At 43.2% G+C, this 17,257-nt stretch overlaps 1 protein-coding gene across 1 annotated transcript in view; it reads left to right on the top strand.

Moving 5' to 3' along the window:
• The first annotated feature begins 3,642 nt into the window (after nucleotides 1-3,642).
• rspo3 (R-spondin 3) overlaps nucleotides 3,643-17,257 on the top strand; it is a 74,879-nt gene continuing 61,264 nt past the window's right edge. Inside the window, exon 1 of the mRNA XM_055635652.1 lies at nucleotides 3,643-3,826. Within this exon, the coding sequence (XP_055491627.1) occupies nucleotides 3,730-3,826 (97 nt within the window). The 5' untranslated portion in view covers nucleotides 3,643-3,729. The remainder of the gene's footprint in view (nucleotides 3,827-17,257) is intronic.

The following is a 17,257-nucleotide window of genomic DNA, read 5'->3' as shown; positions in this document are numbered from 1 at the left end:
AGGAAACAAAGTGGGCAATACGGGCTGAAAAGATGAAGTACGAAGGGAACCTGGCCAGGAATATAAAGAAGGACAGTAAAAGCTTCTTTAGATATGTTAAGGGAAAAAGAGTAGCAATGTCAAATGTGGGTCCCTTGAAGGCAGACACGGGTGAAATTATTACGGGGAACAAGGAAATGGCCGAAGAGTTGAACAGGTACTTCGGATCTGTCTTCACCAAGGAAGACACAAACAACCTCCCAGAAGTACTGGAGGACAGAGGATCTAAGGGGGTCGAGGAACTGAAAGATATTTTCATTAGGCGAGAAATAGTATTGGGTGGGCTAATGGGGCTGAAGGATGATAAATCCCCTGGGCCTGATGGTTTGCATCCCAGGGTCCTCAGGGAGGTGGCTCTAGAAATAGTGGACGCATTGGTGATCATTTTCCAATGTTCAATAGATTCAGGATCCGTTCCTGGGGATTGGATGATAGCTAATGTTATCCCACTTTTCAAGAAAAGAGCAAGAGAGAAAACGGGGAATTACAGACCAGTTAGCCTGACTTCGGTGATGGGAAAGATGCTGGAGTCAATTATTAAAGAGGTAATAATGGGGCATTTGGATGGCAGTAAACGGATTAGTTCAAGTCAACATGGATTTATGAAAGAGAAATCATGCTTGACTAATCTTCTGGAATTTTTTGAGGATGCGACAAGTAAAATGGATGAAAGGGTGCCAGTGGATGTAGTGTATTTAGACTTTCAGAAAGCCTTTGATAAGGTTCCGCACGGGAGACGGGTGACTGAAATTAGAGCACATGGTATTGGGGGTAGCGTGTTGACGTGGATAGAAAATTGGTTGGCAGACAGGAAACAAAGAGTAGGAGTGAACGAGTCCTTTTCAGAATGGCAGGCAGTGGCGAGTGGAGTGCCGCAGAATGGCAGGCAGTGACGTGTGGAGTGCCGCAAGGATCGGTGTTGGGGCCACAACTGTTTACCATATATATTAATGATTTGGAAGAGGGAACTAGGAGCAACACTAGCAAGTTTGCGGATGACAAAGAGCTGGGAGGCAGTGTGAACTGTGAAGAGGATGTTAGGAGGTTGCAGGGTGACCTGGACAGGTTGAGTGAGTGGGCAGATGCGTGGCAGATGCAGTATAACATAGATAAATGTGAAGTAATCCACTTTGGTGGCAAAAACAAGGGGGCAGATTATTATCTCAATGGGGTTAGGTTAGGTATGGGGGAGGTAAAGCGAAACCTGGGTGTCCTTGTACAGCAGTCACTGAAAGCTGGCGTGCAGGTACAGCAGGCAGTGAAGAAAGTTAATGGAATGTTGGCCTTCATAACAAGAGTATTTCAGTATAGGAGTAGAGAGGTTCTTCTGCAGTTGTATAAGGCTCTTGTAAGACCACACCTGGATTACGTACAGTTTTGGTCTCCTAATTGGAGGAAATATTGTGATTGAGGCAGTGCAACGTAGGTTCACGAGATTGCTCCCTGGGATGGCGGGACTGTCATATGAGGAAAGATTTAGGCTTGTATTCACTGGCGTTTAGAAGGATGAGGGGGTTCTTATAGAAACATATAAAATTATAAAAGGACTGGACAAGCTAGATGCAGGAAAAATGTTCTCAATGTTGGTCGCGTCCAGTACCAGGGGCCACAGTCTTAGAATAAAGGGGAGGCCATTTAAGACTGAGGTGAGAAATAACTTTTTCACCCAGAGAGTTGTGAATTTGTGGAATTCCCTGCCACAGATGGCAGTGGAGGCCAAATTACTAGATGGATTTAAGAGAGAGTTAGATAGAGCTCTAGGGACTAGTGGAATCAAGGGATGTGGGGAGAAGGCAGCAGACAAGGGTTATTGATTGGGGACGATCAGCCATAATCGCAATGAATGGCGGTGCTGGCTCGAAGGGCCGAATGGCCTCCTCCTGCACCTATTTTCTCTATTTCTTTGTTTCTATGCTCATAGTGTTGAGCTGTAAACTTCGCAAGTGGAACATGACACGTTATGTCACCAGTGCCTCGACTTAACAGTTACTTCTCTAATTTCACGCAAATAGCATCTACATCTATCTTGCTCTTAATTTCACGGAAAGGGTACAATAACCGCACAGGTTTCATATGCATTCCATGGGACATATAATCATGTTCATTACATGATTAACAGGCAATGTAAGTGATTACGGACTGCGGGGCTGTATTTGTTCAACTGTTTGGTATCGTTTTGCTATTATTGTCAACAATTTCCTGCTTCATGAATCCCGACGCATCAGAAGTTTACTATTTGTCCCTTTAATAATCAAAATTTGAGAAAAATTAATTTAAAAAATGTATCCTCCCTTAAATACAGCCTTTAAAATGCACCATTGAAAAGTGCATGCGTGCGATATAGTTTGCACTGAAAACATAGCCTCAATAACGACTGAATCATCCGCATGCCCTCGTTTATTCCGTTTTGCTCTGATACCAATTCCTCTGCACGGAACAAGATTCATTTTCTTCTTCTCACCCTTGGTGAGCGAGAATATTCTGGTGAAGATGGAATTGCGTTCATGGGATAGTGTATCAGTTAGCACTTTCTTCAAAGATATAAAATGACCACAACAGTCTATTAACTGTCCAAGAAAGAGTGTGCGGTATTAGCGGAGTTAATGAAATCAGTGGAGAATTCAATCAGCAGAAGGGGCGAGGCCAGTCCATATTTACTGAAAAAAGACAAATATAGTAGACAGAGCCTTATACTGGCCAGTGGTGGTTCACAGCGCCAACTCACGTCATATGATCTGCCTGGTCCCGTTCCCTTCAGTCATATCGCCCTCAAGAGTGCGAAGGACAGCAACGCTGTGCTGAGAGAAATCTCAGCGCTCAGCTGCATACACGCTTCACACCCACTCTCATTGAGCGAGCGAGAGAAGGCAGCAACTCTGTAAATAACCTACAGATGTCCAGCGATTGGAGGTAATGACTGGTGAGGCTCCGAAGACGTTGAGTGCGGCGGCACCGTGAAAGTTGGCATTATCAAGACCTCGGGCACAAGCAAGATCTCAACAATTCCCGTAATACTGGAGAGGGCTTGGATTGGCTTATGCAGAGTGCGGAAAGTCTGAATATATTTTCCATCGCCTTTTTCTTTAAAAGTGTTAAGGGGAAATGGCACAAAACCAAATCTGATTAAAACAAAACTGAAAGGCCTGTTTAGTTTTAAAAAATGGTGCTGTTCTTTCAGTTAGTCTGCTGATCTATGATTTTTTCCTGTGATTTAAGGATCTGGATGAACTGCAATCAGATAGCTAGAACATTATTCCAGAAAGGCTTACCCAAGTTTTGAAAAAAAAATTGGCATTTGTTCAGACGGCTGAAAACTGGATGGCTGTGAAGGTGTTAAATGTGACAGTTTTTAAGGGGTGTCGGCAGAGCAGATGTTGACGGGACCTGGTCCGGGACTGTCCAAGGCGTTGCTCTTTAAAGAGGTGAGACCCCGGCACTGCGAGTTCTATGAAGAGGGTTCCAAAACACTTGGCTGCAAGATGTTACATACAACTCGGGCCAGTGATGCCGGGGCCCTCCATCAGATCTGTCTACAAGTTGTAGCATTATAAATTTGACTTTTTTTGTTCGCATCTGCATCAATAACCAGTGCCTGATTGTGCGGCCGAGGATATCCTGGAATTTTCCCCCTCGAGTGTGCTCCGAGTTACTGCAGTAGTTGCTTTCAGGAGCCATCACCCGCAGGTTACTATGCAATTTCAACTGATTTCTGTGGTTCTAATTTTATTAAACTGTATGGAATACATTGGCAGCCAAAACGCCTCCAGAGGAAGGCGCCACAGACGAAGTAAGTTTGATTTTTTTTATTACTGTTACACCTGTTTAAGTTTCCATCTACATTTATTTTATTTATTCCCCCTGTCTGTACCTCAGCTTCCCATTCAAATTGTGTCGTTTAAATTCAGACTTTCGTCGCAGTACTAAGACACTTTGTGGAGGATTTCAGTTAACTTTTCTGTCAGTGGATACTTCAATACGTTAATTGTAATAATCGCTAAACAGTGTATGATCTTCAAGAGATACTCTTTAAAAAAAAAACGCTGTGTCCTTAGTTCCCATTCGCCGCTCTCCCAATCCGTTGAAACGAGGCTCCCATGGCCAGTGGGGGAAAATAGTAATTAAAACTTTGTAGTGAGCTTAATACAATTTCGCCATTGGTTTCAAACGGCGGCGGGATTCCTTTCACAACGAGACGCTTGTCAATTACAGATCAGTTTCAACGCTGAGCAATCAGCGAACCAATGACTCGGGGTAGATGTCAAACCAGTAATCTTCTGATTTTAATAGCTAGACTTAAAAAAACAGGTTTACAAAAAGAATAGAAGAGGTCAGTACATGCACTGAAGGGGAACGATGTACAGTGTGTCACTTTGTTGGAGATGTTTAATTAAATAAAGTTAACTGGATATTGGGGATCCATCCCTGTCTTCTTCTCCCGGAGTTTCGATTGGGTGTGAACTACCTTAAGTTGAAACCATCCTGAGTACCTGCCAAGCGATCCATATGGCAATACACATTGCCACCACCCAAATGCTCAAAAGCATCCCTTTTTCGCCCGAGAATATTTCGAGGAAAAAAACTTGTAGGTCAAGGGTACGGGTAATCAGTTCACCAAAGTCGGACCAATAAGCGCCTATTTCTTCATCAGATGGAGCTTTGCGGCTGAGAACGTTTTTTTGTATTCGACACACTTCGCTTATCGCCCTGAGATCGTGAAGCTAATGCGCTTCTTCTGTTTGACTGCAGACTATTTCTTTGGTCAACTACATGTAATCTGAAACTTACTGACAGACACTCCTCGCAGCTGGACTTCTACCCCTTAGTGCAGTGTGTAAACTGAAATAGAATATATCTCCGTTTCCATAAAATTAAGAAGATGTTAGACGCTAGTCGGGATGTTTCTTTTCTTTGGAATATAAGTATTCATAACACTCTATCCGTTAATGTCATTCAATATCAAAAATGCCAAAGGTCTGCTGGTTAAACGCAAGACGTGTGTTGTGGATGATCCACAATTTTTTTGCAGATGATTGATATAGAATCAGAAAGATCGATTAAACTATCGGCTTTTTCTCGAAATAAAAGGTGCTTCGGATTTACCGTTTGCCGATTTTAGCACATCTCATTCCCGGCCCAGTCTTATTATTATAGATTACTAAATCTAGGAAGAACGAGCCCCATCATAATTAAATCAGTGATCAAAATCTGGATAAACTCTTTCTTACGCTTGAAGTTTCCCATATTCGTGTGATCATCTGTGATCAAATGGCCCACACTGAGGGAGGGAAACAAACTGGGCGCCCTTCTCGTGTTGAGACTTTCGGAAGGAAACACAATTGTAGAGCAACCAGAGCTCGAGATGCGGCTATCTAATAGCTTTCACCCCTCCCCCATTCCACATTTTTTAAAAGGCAACCCATCTAGTATGTGCACGTTATCCTCTGCGTGTGAAGATGTTTCATGTTTCTCTTTTTTCAACATATCTTTGCTTTCAATATCTCAGAAATGCATAACTTAGTGGCGACTACTTACGCACCTAATTCCACGTAAATAAATAGTTTGCATGCCATTAACTGCAAGCCAGCTCACATTGTCATCTGTTATTACTGGGAATCAAAGGGAAAGAAGCGAAGCCAAGAAAGGCGAAGAGGTAGACGTAGCGTGTAGTACTGTCCAGCTTTGGATTTTACAAATCCAGGAAGCAGGAGAAAAAAAAGTCAAAATATTACTTTTCAATCCTTTGACTAAGTTACTCAAAAGGCGAGATTTCAGCGGGCAATGGATGGGGAGGGGAAGGAAGGAAGGGAAGTGAGGGCGGGGGTAGGGGTTGGGAAGAAGCAGCGCCCGGAGAAACGATCTTGGAAAGGGAGAGAAGAAAGTTCACTGACCAGGGGAACATTCATGAATGAAGCAGTAAGGGATTGGACTCGTCCATAAGGAGTCGGTGAGCAACGAGTCTAAATCCTTACTGCATATGACACATTAGTCAACAATCCCAGCCGCACCATACCTCTGGGAACATCATTCATATTCGGGTTTTACATGCCCTGTACTGTGGAACCCCAAACCAGGCTTAGTTGCGAGCGCTGTTCTGCAGGAACTGTTTCTGCCATTCGCTCCAGCCTCTTTAAAAATACCGTACGAGTGAAGCAACTTCTCAGCACTTCTCTTTTGTGGGACCAGTGCTGGGGAACAGCATCTACAAATGGGAGGTAGACAAAAGTGCTGGAGAAACTGAGCGGGTGCAGCAGCATCTATGGAGCGAAGGAAATAGGCAACGTTTCGGGCCGAACCCCTTCTTCAGACTCATGTTTACCTTCGGTCCTCAAGGTCTACACATGAGAGAATGGGACCAGTCGCTGGGGTCCTATTTTACATTCATTGCACTGTGTTTGAGGTATCCCACCCCCTGCCCACGTGCCTTGCCCTGCAGTGGACACTCTCGGTTAGCTCCCCTGTTGCAGAGGATCATTCCCGCGAACTGGCTACGCCAGTAATCACAGTTCGAAGGCCTGTCCTGAGCTCAGACTTGGTTTTCCATTTCATTATATCTGTGATCCTGTTAAACCCACACCTACTGCGACATCTTGCGTTGTAAAATGTTATTTCTAAACGTGCTGGCGAGAGGAGAGCCTTATGTAGGGGCATGTCCTACTATCATGTTACTAGACACTCCCTGAAAAAAGTGACCCGTTTACATAGAGGCCTGAAATTCCATTAATGCCCATAGGAAGCATTTTGTTTAATCGTCTATAATCAGTCAATATAATCACAGCTCCCAGCCCATTGCGATTCTGGTGAGGAAGGTTTTATTTTCTAACACAGATAACGCTGACCTTAGTAGAAATGACGCTAGAATTTATGTAATGTTAACGTATGTGAAGGTAACATAACAATCAGTATTCAGGATCATTTTGTTGGCAACATGCGATCAGCACTTCAGAAATGTATTGTTAAAATAGTCAGAAAGTGAATTGAATCTGATTCATCTTATTTTAAATATCTCAATTCTCGAGTTGATACCACAAGTTATCTCATTTCAGCGTTGCGGACTAAGAGAGAGTTAGGATTTAAAGCCAGGCCCTAAGAGCTCACGCACACACGCCCTGTAAAGATGCTGGTTTTGAAAGCCCACCTTTATCTCCGAAAGTAATCACGCAAGAGGAAGAGTGCGTATGCACTTCTTTCCCTTCACTTGAGTTAATTTTCTAAACCAAATCAAAACATGTTTTGGAAATGCAATGGATATTTTGACCACAGGCAGCTACAGGCACCTTCCCCTTTGTTATACCTGCGAATGAAGAGGGCGGAGGCAAGCCTCATTAGAAACCGTGCTCCCCATTCTCTCATCTAATCGTGTTCGAGTTTATTAGTGTGAGGTCGTTCAGCATAAATAGATCTGTGCTCTTAGGTTTCGGCTGGAGATGCAGGGGTTTTTACTGGTTTCTTTGATGAACAACACTTACTCTTTAAACAATACAACCAAACTCGCGGGATGGACCGAGTATTTACTAATGTTCTGATGCTGACATGGTCGCTTAATGGCCTCAGCAATGATTAATTGGGGGATGATATCGTCCAGTCCGTGGTATTAAATGTCCAGTGATTATTATATCTGTGCTTGGTCGATGTAAATATAATGAAGCTGCGGGCGTTTGACTGATGGCACTCAGCAGCAAGAGATTAGCCTAGGGGTAAAAGTCAGAATCATTCCCAAATGGCTAAAGTCCTCGATGAGAGGAAATTGTCTCCAATCCCATTGGATTTGCCTAACATTGAGCCGATGATTAACATACAGCTGAGATTCAATTGTCTTCAAAGCACTCAAAAACCTTAACACAATTACACTGAGATCCCGATCTGTGAGGGAGGCATGGTTCGGATAGCAAAATATGGAACTTGGTACAGACCGCCTTACACAGGGATATACCCCCGCCATTAAAATAAAGTTTATACTGTATAGAAGAGCTAGTCGTAAATATGGCTCGAAAGTTGCGTGAAGCATTGCGCGTTTTTTTTAAACCTAATATACCATGTGAGTAACACAGCCTCCCACCTGTCGCTAGATTTAAAAAAACGTTCAAATTTGTCCATATAAAGCAAGAATATTTATCTCCAAGCCGTGTAGAGAATAATAAGTAATAATAGTTTATAAGGTTTTTGGAGTCTTAGTGACTGGTGCTAGACATATATACAGACAGGAGGTACACAAAAATGCTGAAGCAGCTCAGCGGGTGCAGCAGCATCTATGGAGAAGGAAATAGGCCACTTTTCGGGCCGAAGGTACCGTGGTATCGACGCCCGCTTAAACCCTGGATGTATTTGCATTATGTCAGAAACATTTGTTTGAGAATTTTTCTCAAGATAATGTCCATTTTGGCAAGATATTTGAACCTTTTGTGGTGATTTGAATTGGACGCCATTGGGAGAAGAGATGTGGATAAATCATCATCCCCACCGTAGCATCAACCCTACCTACTTCCCCAGGCCCTGAATCTTTCCTCGTCCTTCGATCCACAAACGTTTAGCAACAACCGACTGGCTCAAGATTGCAAGAATCTTGATTTGAGAGCAGGATCCATTTCAAATGTGTTCACTTACAAGCAGGAATTAAACGCAGATTAATGAAAAAACACATTCGCATGTCACCAAAAAGAACAGTTCTAAGGAGCTGAACTCCATAAATAACATCCCCACAGCTGGTTTGCTTGTTTAGAAATAAACGTTTGACGCTTGTTCATCGAAAATGTCTGCTGTTTTAATTTTTTTACAACCAGTATTCGGATAACCGTATTTGATTCATAGTCTTGTCCGGATGCTGTAAGTAACATGCCTCTACAAACTGGGATTATTTTATGTTGGGCAACCCACACCGTGCTGGAGGATCTCAGCGGGCTGGGGTAAAATTACAAACCAATCTCTCTGTCCCCACACCATTCTTTATTCCTAATCAATTTCACCGTGGGAAACACATTATTTTTAGCCTTTTCAAAACTCAACAGTTGTATAACATTGTCGTAGTTCTTTTTTTGTGCAGCGTTTTGCTCCACTTATTGCTTCCACTGACATTTTGGGCGATAAAAGTGATTCATAGCGTTCCTCTTCGAGCCCTGGGATGGTGAGGTCCAAACACAACAACAGTTCCTATTACAATAACAACATTGCTTTTTTTTTGTTGCACAAGCTGGACAGCCAATGTCTGTGGTCTTCTGGGCAATGTTCATTTAGATCGACATGGAAGGCTGAAATATTAACAACATTTGCTTTAATAATCTTTAGTTAACTAATACCTGTTTTTTGAAAGGGCGAGAAAGCCACACAACTATCAATTAAAAAAACATTATCATACACCTTGAATCCAGCATGTATAAAAGACGATATGTTTACTTTAAGTTTGGGGACTCCCACTGCAGCGGTGTATACATGACCTAGTGTCCAGGGCTGGAGAATACATACTTCAAATTGAACGTTTTACCAGTTTTCTGCATTTAATGTAAATTTATGGACGGGTCAAAGTTGTCACTGATGTTTAAAGTGTAACTTTTGTTTACATTTGTTCCCAGTAATAAATACACGTGAATCGCACCAGTTGCTAATACTGTAGTACTGGTGCTTTAAACAAACCCTGCTCTCTGTTGGAACTCGCCATATAAATGTGTGATGGGTCCACGGAGACCTGAATCCACAAGCCGCGTGCTTACCCTGTGCATTCGCTTCCAGATACCGTGTTCTCAATTGCATCGCATGAGATCCACAGAACATAGAAACATAGAAAATAGGTGCAGGAGTAGGCCATTCGGCCCTTCGTGCTACCACCGTCATTCAATATGATCATGGCTGATCATCCAACTCAGTATCCTGTACCTGCCTTCTCTCCATACCCCCTGATCCCTTTAGCCACAAGGGACACATCTAACTCCCTCTTAAATATAGCCAATGAACTGGCCTCAACTACCTTCTGTGCCAGAGAATTCCACAGATTCACCACTCTGTGTGAAAAATTTTCTCAGCTCGGTCCTAAAAGACTTCCCCCTTATCCTTAAACTGTGACCCCTTGTTCTGGACTTCCCCAACATCGGGAACAATCTTCCTGCATCTAGCCTGTCCAACCCCTTAAGAATTCTGTATGTTTCTTATGGGGTTTGTAAGTTTGAAAGTTTCTATAAGATCCTCCCTCAACTGGCCCATTTAAATATGACTGAGGTATTCCTTAAAATGGGGATATTGCTATGTCTGCTGAGTAACTCTTACAGGGGGGCACAGGACAGCCATGCGTCAGGGAAAATGATGGATATTTAATGCAAATCAATTTCAAGTGATTGGTACCGTGTTCGTGAAATTACACGTGTGGTATAAATGAACAACAGTAAATGTTCAGAGGGTATATTATAAACACCACCCAAGTACACCTGATCATAGGAAAAACTCAGTTAGCACCTACCTAAACCTCGGGGCAAACGTTAAGCGAAAATTTGTGCATGACTTTCAGCTTTGTGGAGGTTTAATCATCATTTTATACCGAGACAAAGTGGAAATTGAATACAAAATATTGTTCTGAAACTCTTTTCGAGCCCACTCTAGTTAAACAGCACGAGACCCCTGCAGGAAGCCAATGCAAATTGCTCTGAGGTTAAAGCGGGTAGAGTCTGAAGTTAACTGTGATGTGATAAAGATTTTAAAATACGCAGAAAGTTGGCTGTGCTTTTGAGGCTTAATAAATTTTGTGTTGTGCTTTTTTTTAAAAACAAGATAGGAGCAGGCATAGGCCGCATTCTCCCTGGAGCCAGCTCCGCCATTCAATAAACCACCGCTGATGTGATCTTGGCTTCAGTTCCGATTTCCTGTCTGTTCCCCATAACCCTGGATTCCCTAATAGACAATCTGTCTCAGCATTGAATATATTCATTCATTTAGCATCAATAATTCTCTTGAGACAGAGGATTGCAAAGACACTCCACAAGAACTTCCTCTTCATTTCCATTTTCAGTGGGAGAACCTCTAATACTGAAACGACGCCCCTTAGTTCTAGATTATACCACGAGAGGAAACTTACTCCCAGCAACATTTTGATGTCTGGGAAAATCTATATCTTAGCACGTGGTGTGAAAGCGTATTAAAAGAAGAATTATTTATAATAAGTTGACTGTGAGATAGCTCCCACTGGCCTTGGGCGAAAAGAAAGGTTTTTGTTTCCTGTTAGTTTTATCAGGGCTACCAATTATACCAAATTTTCCCTGAGCTACCAATGCGCGCCTTTAAATGAGTGGATAGGTAGTTATTTGCTAACTTCATAATCATTGCCAATGGAAATTTTATGAACGGTCATTTAAATTGACATGAAGTGCAACACTTCTTAAATGTCCCTTCTTCAGCAAGTTATCGTGCCCTCTCTAGTCAAATAAAAGCAACAAAACTGAGTCCCAAGTTCTCACAAGGCTTTGGGTTCCAAATGATCTATTTAAGCTGCAATGCATCCACGTGTTTACTGCAAAGACACTTTGATTTTCTGATTTTTGTTCCCCCCTTTCATTGGATTTCCATGGGTTGCTCAGTTATATTCAATTGAATCTTTTTCTAATTAACTTGAGGCTTTGTTTAGAAGTCGATGTTCCCAGGAAACAGTTCTTAAAAATTCAGATGCCTATGTGGAGCTCACTTCATTGAAATATTTAGTTTTGCTTTAAACACCACTTCATCTTTGAGGCAAGCTCCAAATTATCTATTTAATTACAAATAAATTTCAAATGATAGACTAGGTAATTATCTTGACTTAGTTTATCTAAAAGGAAACCCTGAAAAGATTGAAAACTTCAAAATGTTTTACATCTTAAATAAATTGGATCTATATTTTGTTTTACCACATTAAACATGTTAACATCTTAACATATGGTTTCATATGTTTCAAGTTGATCTGCTAGATATTTTATTCATGTTTTCTGGAAGTGGGAGCAACCAGCAAGGGCAGTATTTAATGGCCATCTCTAATTGCCCTTAAAAAAATTATAGTGATCTCTCTTTCCGATAATCTGGTGATGATTATCCCACAGTTCCATTGTGGTCAAGCCTTCCAGGATTTAGACCCAGCAATGATGAGACTATTTCTCCATAGTAGGATGGTATGTAAACTTGAGGCGAACCAGTTGGTGTTCTCATGTACCCACTGCCCTTGTCCTTCTTAGTGATAGAGGTCATGGGTTTGGGAGGTGTGCTCAGAATAACTTAGGTGAGTAACTTAGTATTTGGTAGATGGTACACAGTGAGATAATATGTATGATGGTGCATGGGTTTCCAGCCAAAATGCCCGACTGCTTTTTCCAGGATATTATTGAACTTGTGTGTTGTGCAGCTGATTTGTGAGTATTCCATCACACCTCCGACTTTGCTCCTTGTAGATACTGGAATGAATTCAGTGTGTCAGTAGGAGAGCTTTACTTCTGAATAAGGATCCCGACCCAAAACATGCCCATCGATTCCCTCTGCAGATGGTGCCTGACCTGCACTTTGTGTTTTGCTCAGTGCGTCAGTAGGTGGAGACACGATGTTACAAAGGTAGTCTAAAGTACTGTTGTCCTCATCAATTATATATCCCATAGTGGCAGTAATGCCATTGAAAATCAAGGTAGATAAACTCTTGTTAGAGATAATCTGCTTGGCACATGTGGCAATAATATTAATTGCTACTTATCAGCCCCTACTTAAATGCTGTCTAGGTTTTGTTGCTTCATTTGCAGAAGATTTGGAAGTAGGATTAAACATTGTCAGTCATTGGAGAATATTCATATTGGGCCTACAATACTGTTCTGAGGAGCTCCTGCAGAGATAGTTTAGGATTGAATTGGTGGACATTCGAAAATTAAGGTCGTTCTCATGTGCAAAGTATTACTCCATCATTAGGGTGTTTCCCCCCAGATTTCCATTAATTTCAGTTTCACCAGAACTCCTTTTCTCTGGAACCTCGGAGGTTGAGAGGAGACCTGATATAAGTAATACAATTTTGAGATGTACAGATAGTGTAGACCCAGAACCTTTTCCCCAGACTGGAATTGTCAAAGACTAGAGGGCATAACTTTAAGGTGAGAGGGGCACAATTTAAAGAAGACTAATCTAAGTGGGACCCGTTGGTCCCCCAATGCAATATTCCACCACTCACCCATAGCCCCTAACTGCACGGGTGCAGCTCATTTCCCCTCATCTCTAGCACCCTCTCTCCCTCCTCTTCACCCTCCTTCTTTACCCTCTCCTCCTCCTCTCTCCCAATCTTTCCCTCACCTCTCTCCCTCTGCTTTTCCCTACCCGCAGTCACTCCCTCCCTCCATAACTCCTCTCCACTCCCTACCACCCTCCTATCCCTCACCTCCCCCACTCCTCACCTCCTCCTAGCCCCCCCCACTATCGCTCCTCACCTCCCCCACTATTCCCCACTTGCCTCACTCCCCCCTCCTCTAATCCCCTCCTCACCCACTCTCCCTCCTCTTTTCCCTCTCCCAAACTCTCACCTCTTTTCCCTCCCCTCAGTCACTGCCTCCCTCCATAACTCCTCTCCCTTCCCTACTCCCCTGCTCTCTCTCCATCCCCTCTCCTCCCCCACTCTCCCTCCCCAGGATCTCGAGGTTGCCGCTCCTCTTCCTTCTTGCGTGACCCAGAGGAGCATCAGCCATCAGCGACCTTAGACCCAGGCCTCGGATCCTCGGCTCGGCCCTAAAGCACCAGCAGCTATGGCCGTGCCTGGCGTGAGGGGAGTGGGTGTAGGGGTGGGCTTGGAGAAAACACGGGGAAGAACCATGGGAGAGAGGGGGTATCACGGGGTAGGGGGGCAGGAGCCAGTGAGGGGGGGCCAGAGGGGAAGGGGCTGGAGCTGCAGGGCGTTGCGATGGCAGTGCATTTGGGATTCACAGCGGGCATTGGACGCTCTTCTCTGCCGGGATCAGACTTTCCGCTTGGCAACATCTGCAACTTCGTGCCGCTTCCGGTCCCTCCGAAAATTGTGTCCAGTTGGAGACCTTCGCCAGCCACCCGCAGCATCCCTCAGCTCCAGTAAAGATGCGATGGTACAGGAAGGGGCGGACCGGCCCGGGGAGTGACCGGAGAAGAGACCAATCCGCGTGGCGCTGACTGGCAGGGGAGGAGATCAATCTGTGCACGAGCGGTTTTTACGATTTAAAAACCTTGCCTTTACAATATACTACTGATCGGAACAAAACGTGTTGCACTTGCAGCACAAGAGAATAGTGAGTGAGCTGACGAAAAATCGCAGCGCTATCACATACTGTTTTTGCGCATATAGAAAAACTGCACAAACTGGAAGAGCACAAGATCAGAGTTTTATTTGTATACAGATGTGCAGGGCAAGTTTTGTTTAAACAGAGTGTGGTGGATGCCTGGAAAATGCTGGCAGGGGTGATAGTGGAGGCAGATATAATAGTGGCATTTAAGAGGTTTTTAGATAAGCACAAGGATATGTAGGGAATGGAGGGATATGGATCATATGCAAGCAGAGTTTCATTTAGAATCATGTTCAAAATGGACATTGTGGGTGGAAAGCCCTGTTCCTGTGTTGTACTACACTGTACTGTACTATGTACCTCCTTAATGCCACATTCAGTAAATTGCTGCTTCCATGTTATATGGGGCTGGTGCTGATGTGATGAGTTCTGGTGATGAATGGTCCTAGGTGAAACACAAGCTGCTCCATGAGTGGATTATTAAAGAATAATTAGTTGAATTGGATTTGTCTAGCCTTTGGGACAGGATGCACCTCAACGATTTTCACATTATCAAATAGATTCCAATATTATAACTCTGAAATACAAGTCTTCAATACTGCAGCTGAGGAGTTTGCCTTAAAGATAATTGAAAATGTTGCCACAGGAATTCCAGTAAATAATTATGGTAACAATAAGGCATTTAAGCTATTCTTGTTTTGCATTAGGAAAGTACTAATATCTGTGTTGGATATTTTGAGACCCATCATCAAAAGGCAGAGAAAAAGATTTTGCCCAAACACAGATACCTAATGGATGTACTAAAGAAAGCATCCACAGTGTACTTTTTTTGTTGCAATTATTTGAATACATTTTTAGTGTTATTCAATTAAGACAAGTTGCAACACCATAATCCTTAACGTCACCGACTATCTAGTTCAATTTCCATAACATAGGACAAAGCACAGGATAGAATGGGAACTGGCCCTTCAGCTTACAATATCCATGCCAAACATGATGTCAGGGTAATCCAATCATCTCTGTTTGTACATGATCCACATTTCTGCATTCCTTGCATATCTGTGTGCTTATCTAACAGCTTCTTAAATGCCAATATTGTATGTGGTGCCACCACCACCCTCTGGCAGCTTTCTCCAGAAACTCACAACCCTCTGTATAAAATAATCGCCCCACATATCTTCTTTAAACGTTGCCTCTCTCACCACAAAGCTATGGCATCTTGGCATTGACATTGCCATCCTAGAAGAAATGTTCGAAAGCAAGTTTTTCCAACCTTTCTTTATAGCTAATACTCTCTAATCCAGGCAGCATTCTGGCAAACCTCTTCTGCACTGTCTCCGTCCTCCCTATAATGGGTCAACCAGATCCTCCACAATACTCCAAATGAGGCCTAACCAAACTCGTAAACCTTTTCAATCAATCAATCAATCAATCAATCTTATTTGACACATTGCACATAAAGTACAAGTGAAATGAATTTGCCAGCAGCGGTACAATCGGGTTCTCACTGGCTACCCTCTATTATAAATAGGAACAAGGAACATCATCCTTGCAATAAGACCATGTCTGAACATTGACCTAATCGACTTTTGCACCCAATCTCGAAATCCTTTGATTGCCTTTGGATTTAATAATCAAGGGATAGTTGGATTTAGCTTTGAGGGCTAAAGGAGTCAAGGGATATGGGGAAAAAGCAGGAACTGGGTACTGATTTTGGATGATCAGCTATAATCATATTGATTAGCGGTGCTGGCTCGAAGAGCCAAATGGCCTGCTCCTGCACCTCTTTTTCTATGTTTCAATAGCGCATTCAGAAAGTATTCAGACCCCTTCACTTTTTCCACATTTTGTTACGTTATAGCCTTATTCGAAAATGGGTTAAATACTTTTTTTTATCATCCATCTACACACAATACCCCATAATAAAAAAGCAAAAACAAGTGTTTAGAAATGTTTGCAAAGTAATTAAAAAGAAATAACTGAAATATCACATTTACATAAGTATTCAGATACAAGTACTCAGTACTTTGTTGAGACACCTATGGCAGTGATTACAGCCTCAAGTCTTCTTGGTTATAATGCTACAAGCTTGCCACACCTGTATTTGGGTAATGTCTCTCATTCTTCTATTCAGATCCTCTCAAACTCTGTCAGGTTGGATGGGGAGCATCGATGCACAGCTATTTTCAGGTCCCTCCAGAGATGTTCGATCCAGGCTCTGGCTGGGCTACTCAAGGACATTCACAGACTTGTCATGAAGCCACTCCTGTGTTGTCTTGGCTGTGTGCTTAGGGTCATTGTCCTGTTGAAAGGTGAACCTCCGCCCCCAGTCTGAGGTCCAGAACACTCTGGAGCAGCTTTTCATCAAGGATCTCTGTGTATTTGCTCCGTTCATCTTTCCCGCAATCCTGACTAGTCACCCAGTTCCTGCTACTGAAAAATATCCCCCCAGCATGATGCTGCCACCACCATGCTTCACCGTAGGTATGGTATTGGCCAGATGATGAGCGGTCCCTGGTTTCCTCCAGACGTGACCCTTGGCATTCAGGCTAAAGAGTTCAATTTTGGTTTCATCAGACCAGAGAATCTTGTTTCTCATGGTCAGAGAGTTCTTTAGGTGCCTTTTGGCAAACTCCAGGCGGGCTGACATGTGCCTTTTACTGAGGAGTGGCTTCCGTCAGGCCACTCTACCATAAAGGCCTGATTGGTGGAGTGCTGCAGATATAGTTCTCCTTCTGGAAGGTTCTCCCAAGTCCACAGAGGACCTCTGGAGCTCTGTCAGAGTGACCATCGGGTTCTTGGTCACCTCCCTGACCAAGGCCCTTCTCCCCCAATTGCTCAGCTGGCCGGGCAGCCAGCTCTATGAAGAGACCTGGTGGTTCCAAAGTTCTTCCATTTAAGAATGACGGTGGCCACTGTGCTCTTCGGGACCTGCAATGCTGCAGAAATTGTTTTATACCCTTCCCCAGATCTGTGTCTCAACACAATCCTGTCTC

Source organism: Leucoraja erinacea, chromosome 5 (assembly GCF_028641065.1).
Source record: "Leucoraja erinacea ecotype New England chromosome 5, Leri_hhj_1, whole genome shotgun sequence".
NCBI classification, from domain to species: Eukaryota; Metazoa; Chordata; class Chondrichthyes; order Rajiformes; family Rajidae; genus Leucoraja; species Leucoraja erinaceus.
The sequence above is the reverse complement of the archived record's forward strand: the minus strand, read 5'-3'. Positions and strand labels throughout refer to the sequence as shown.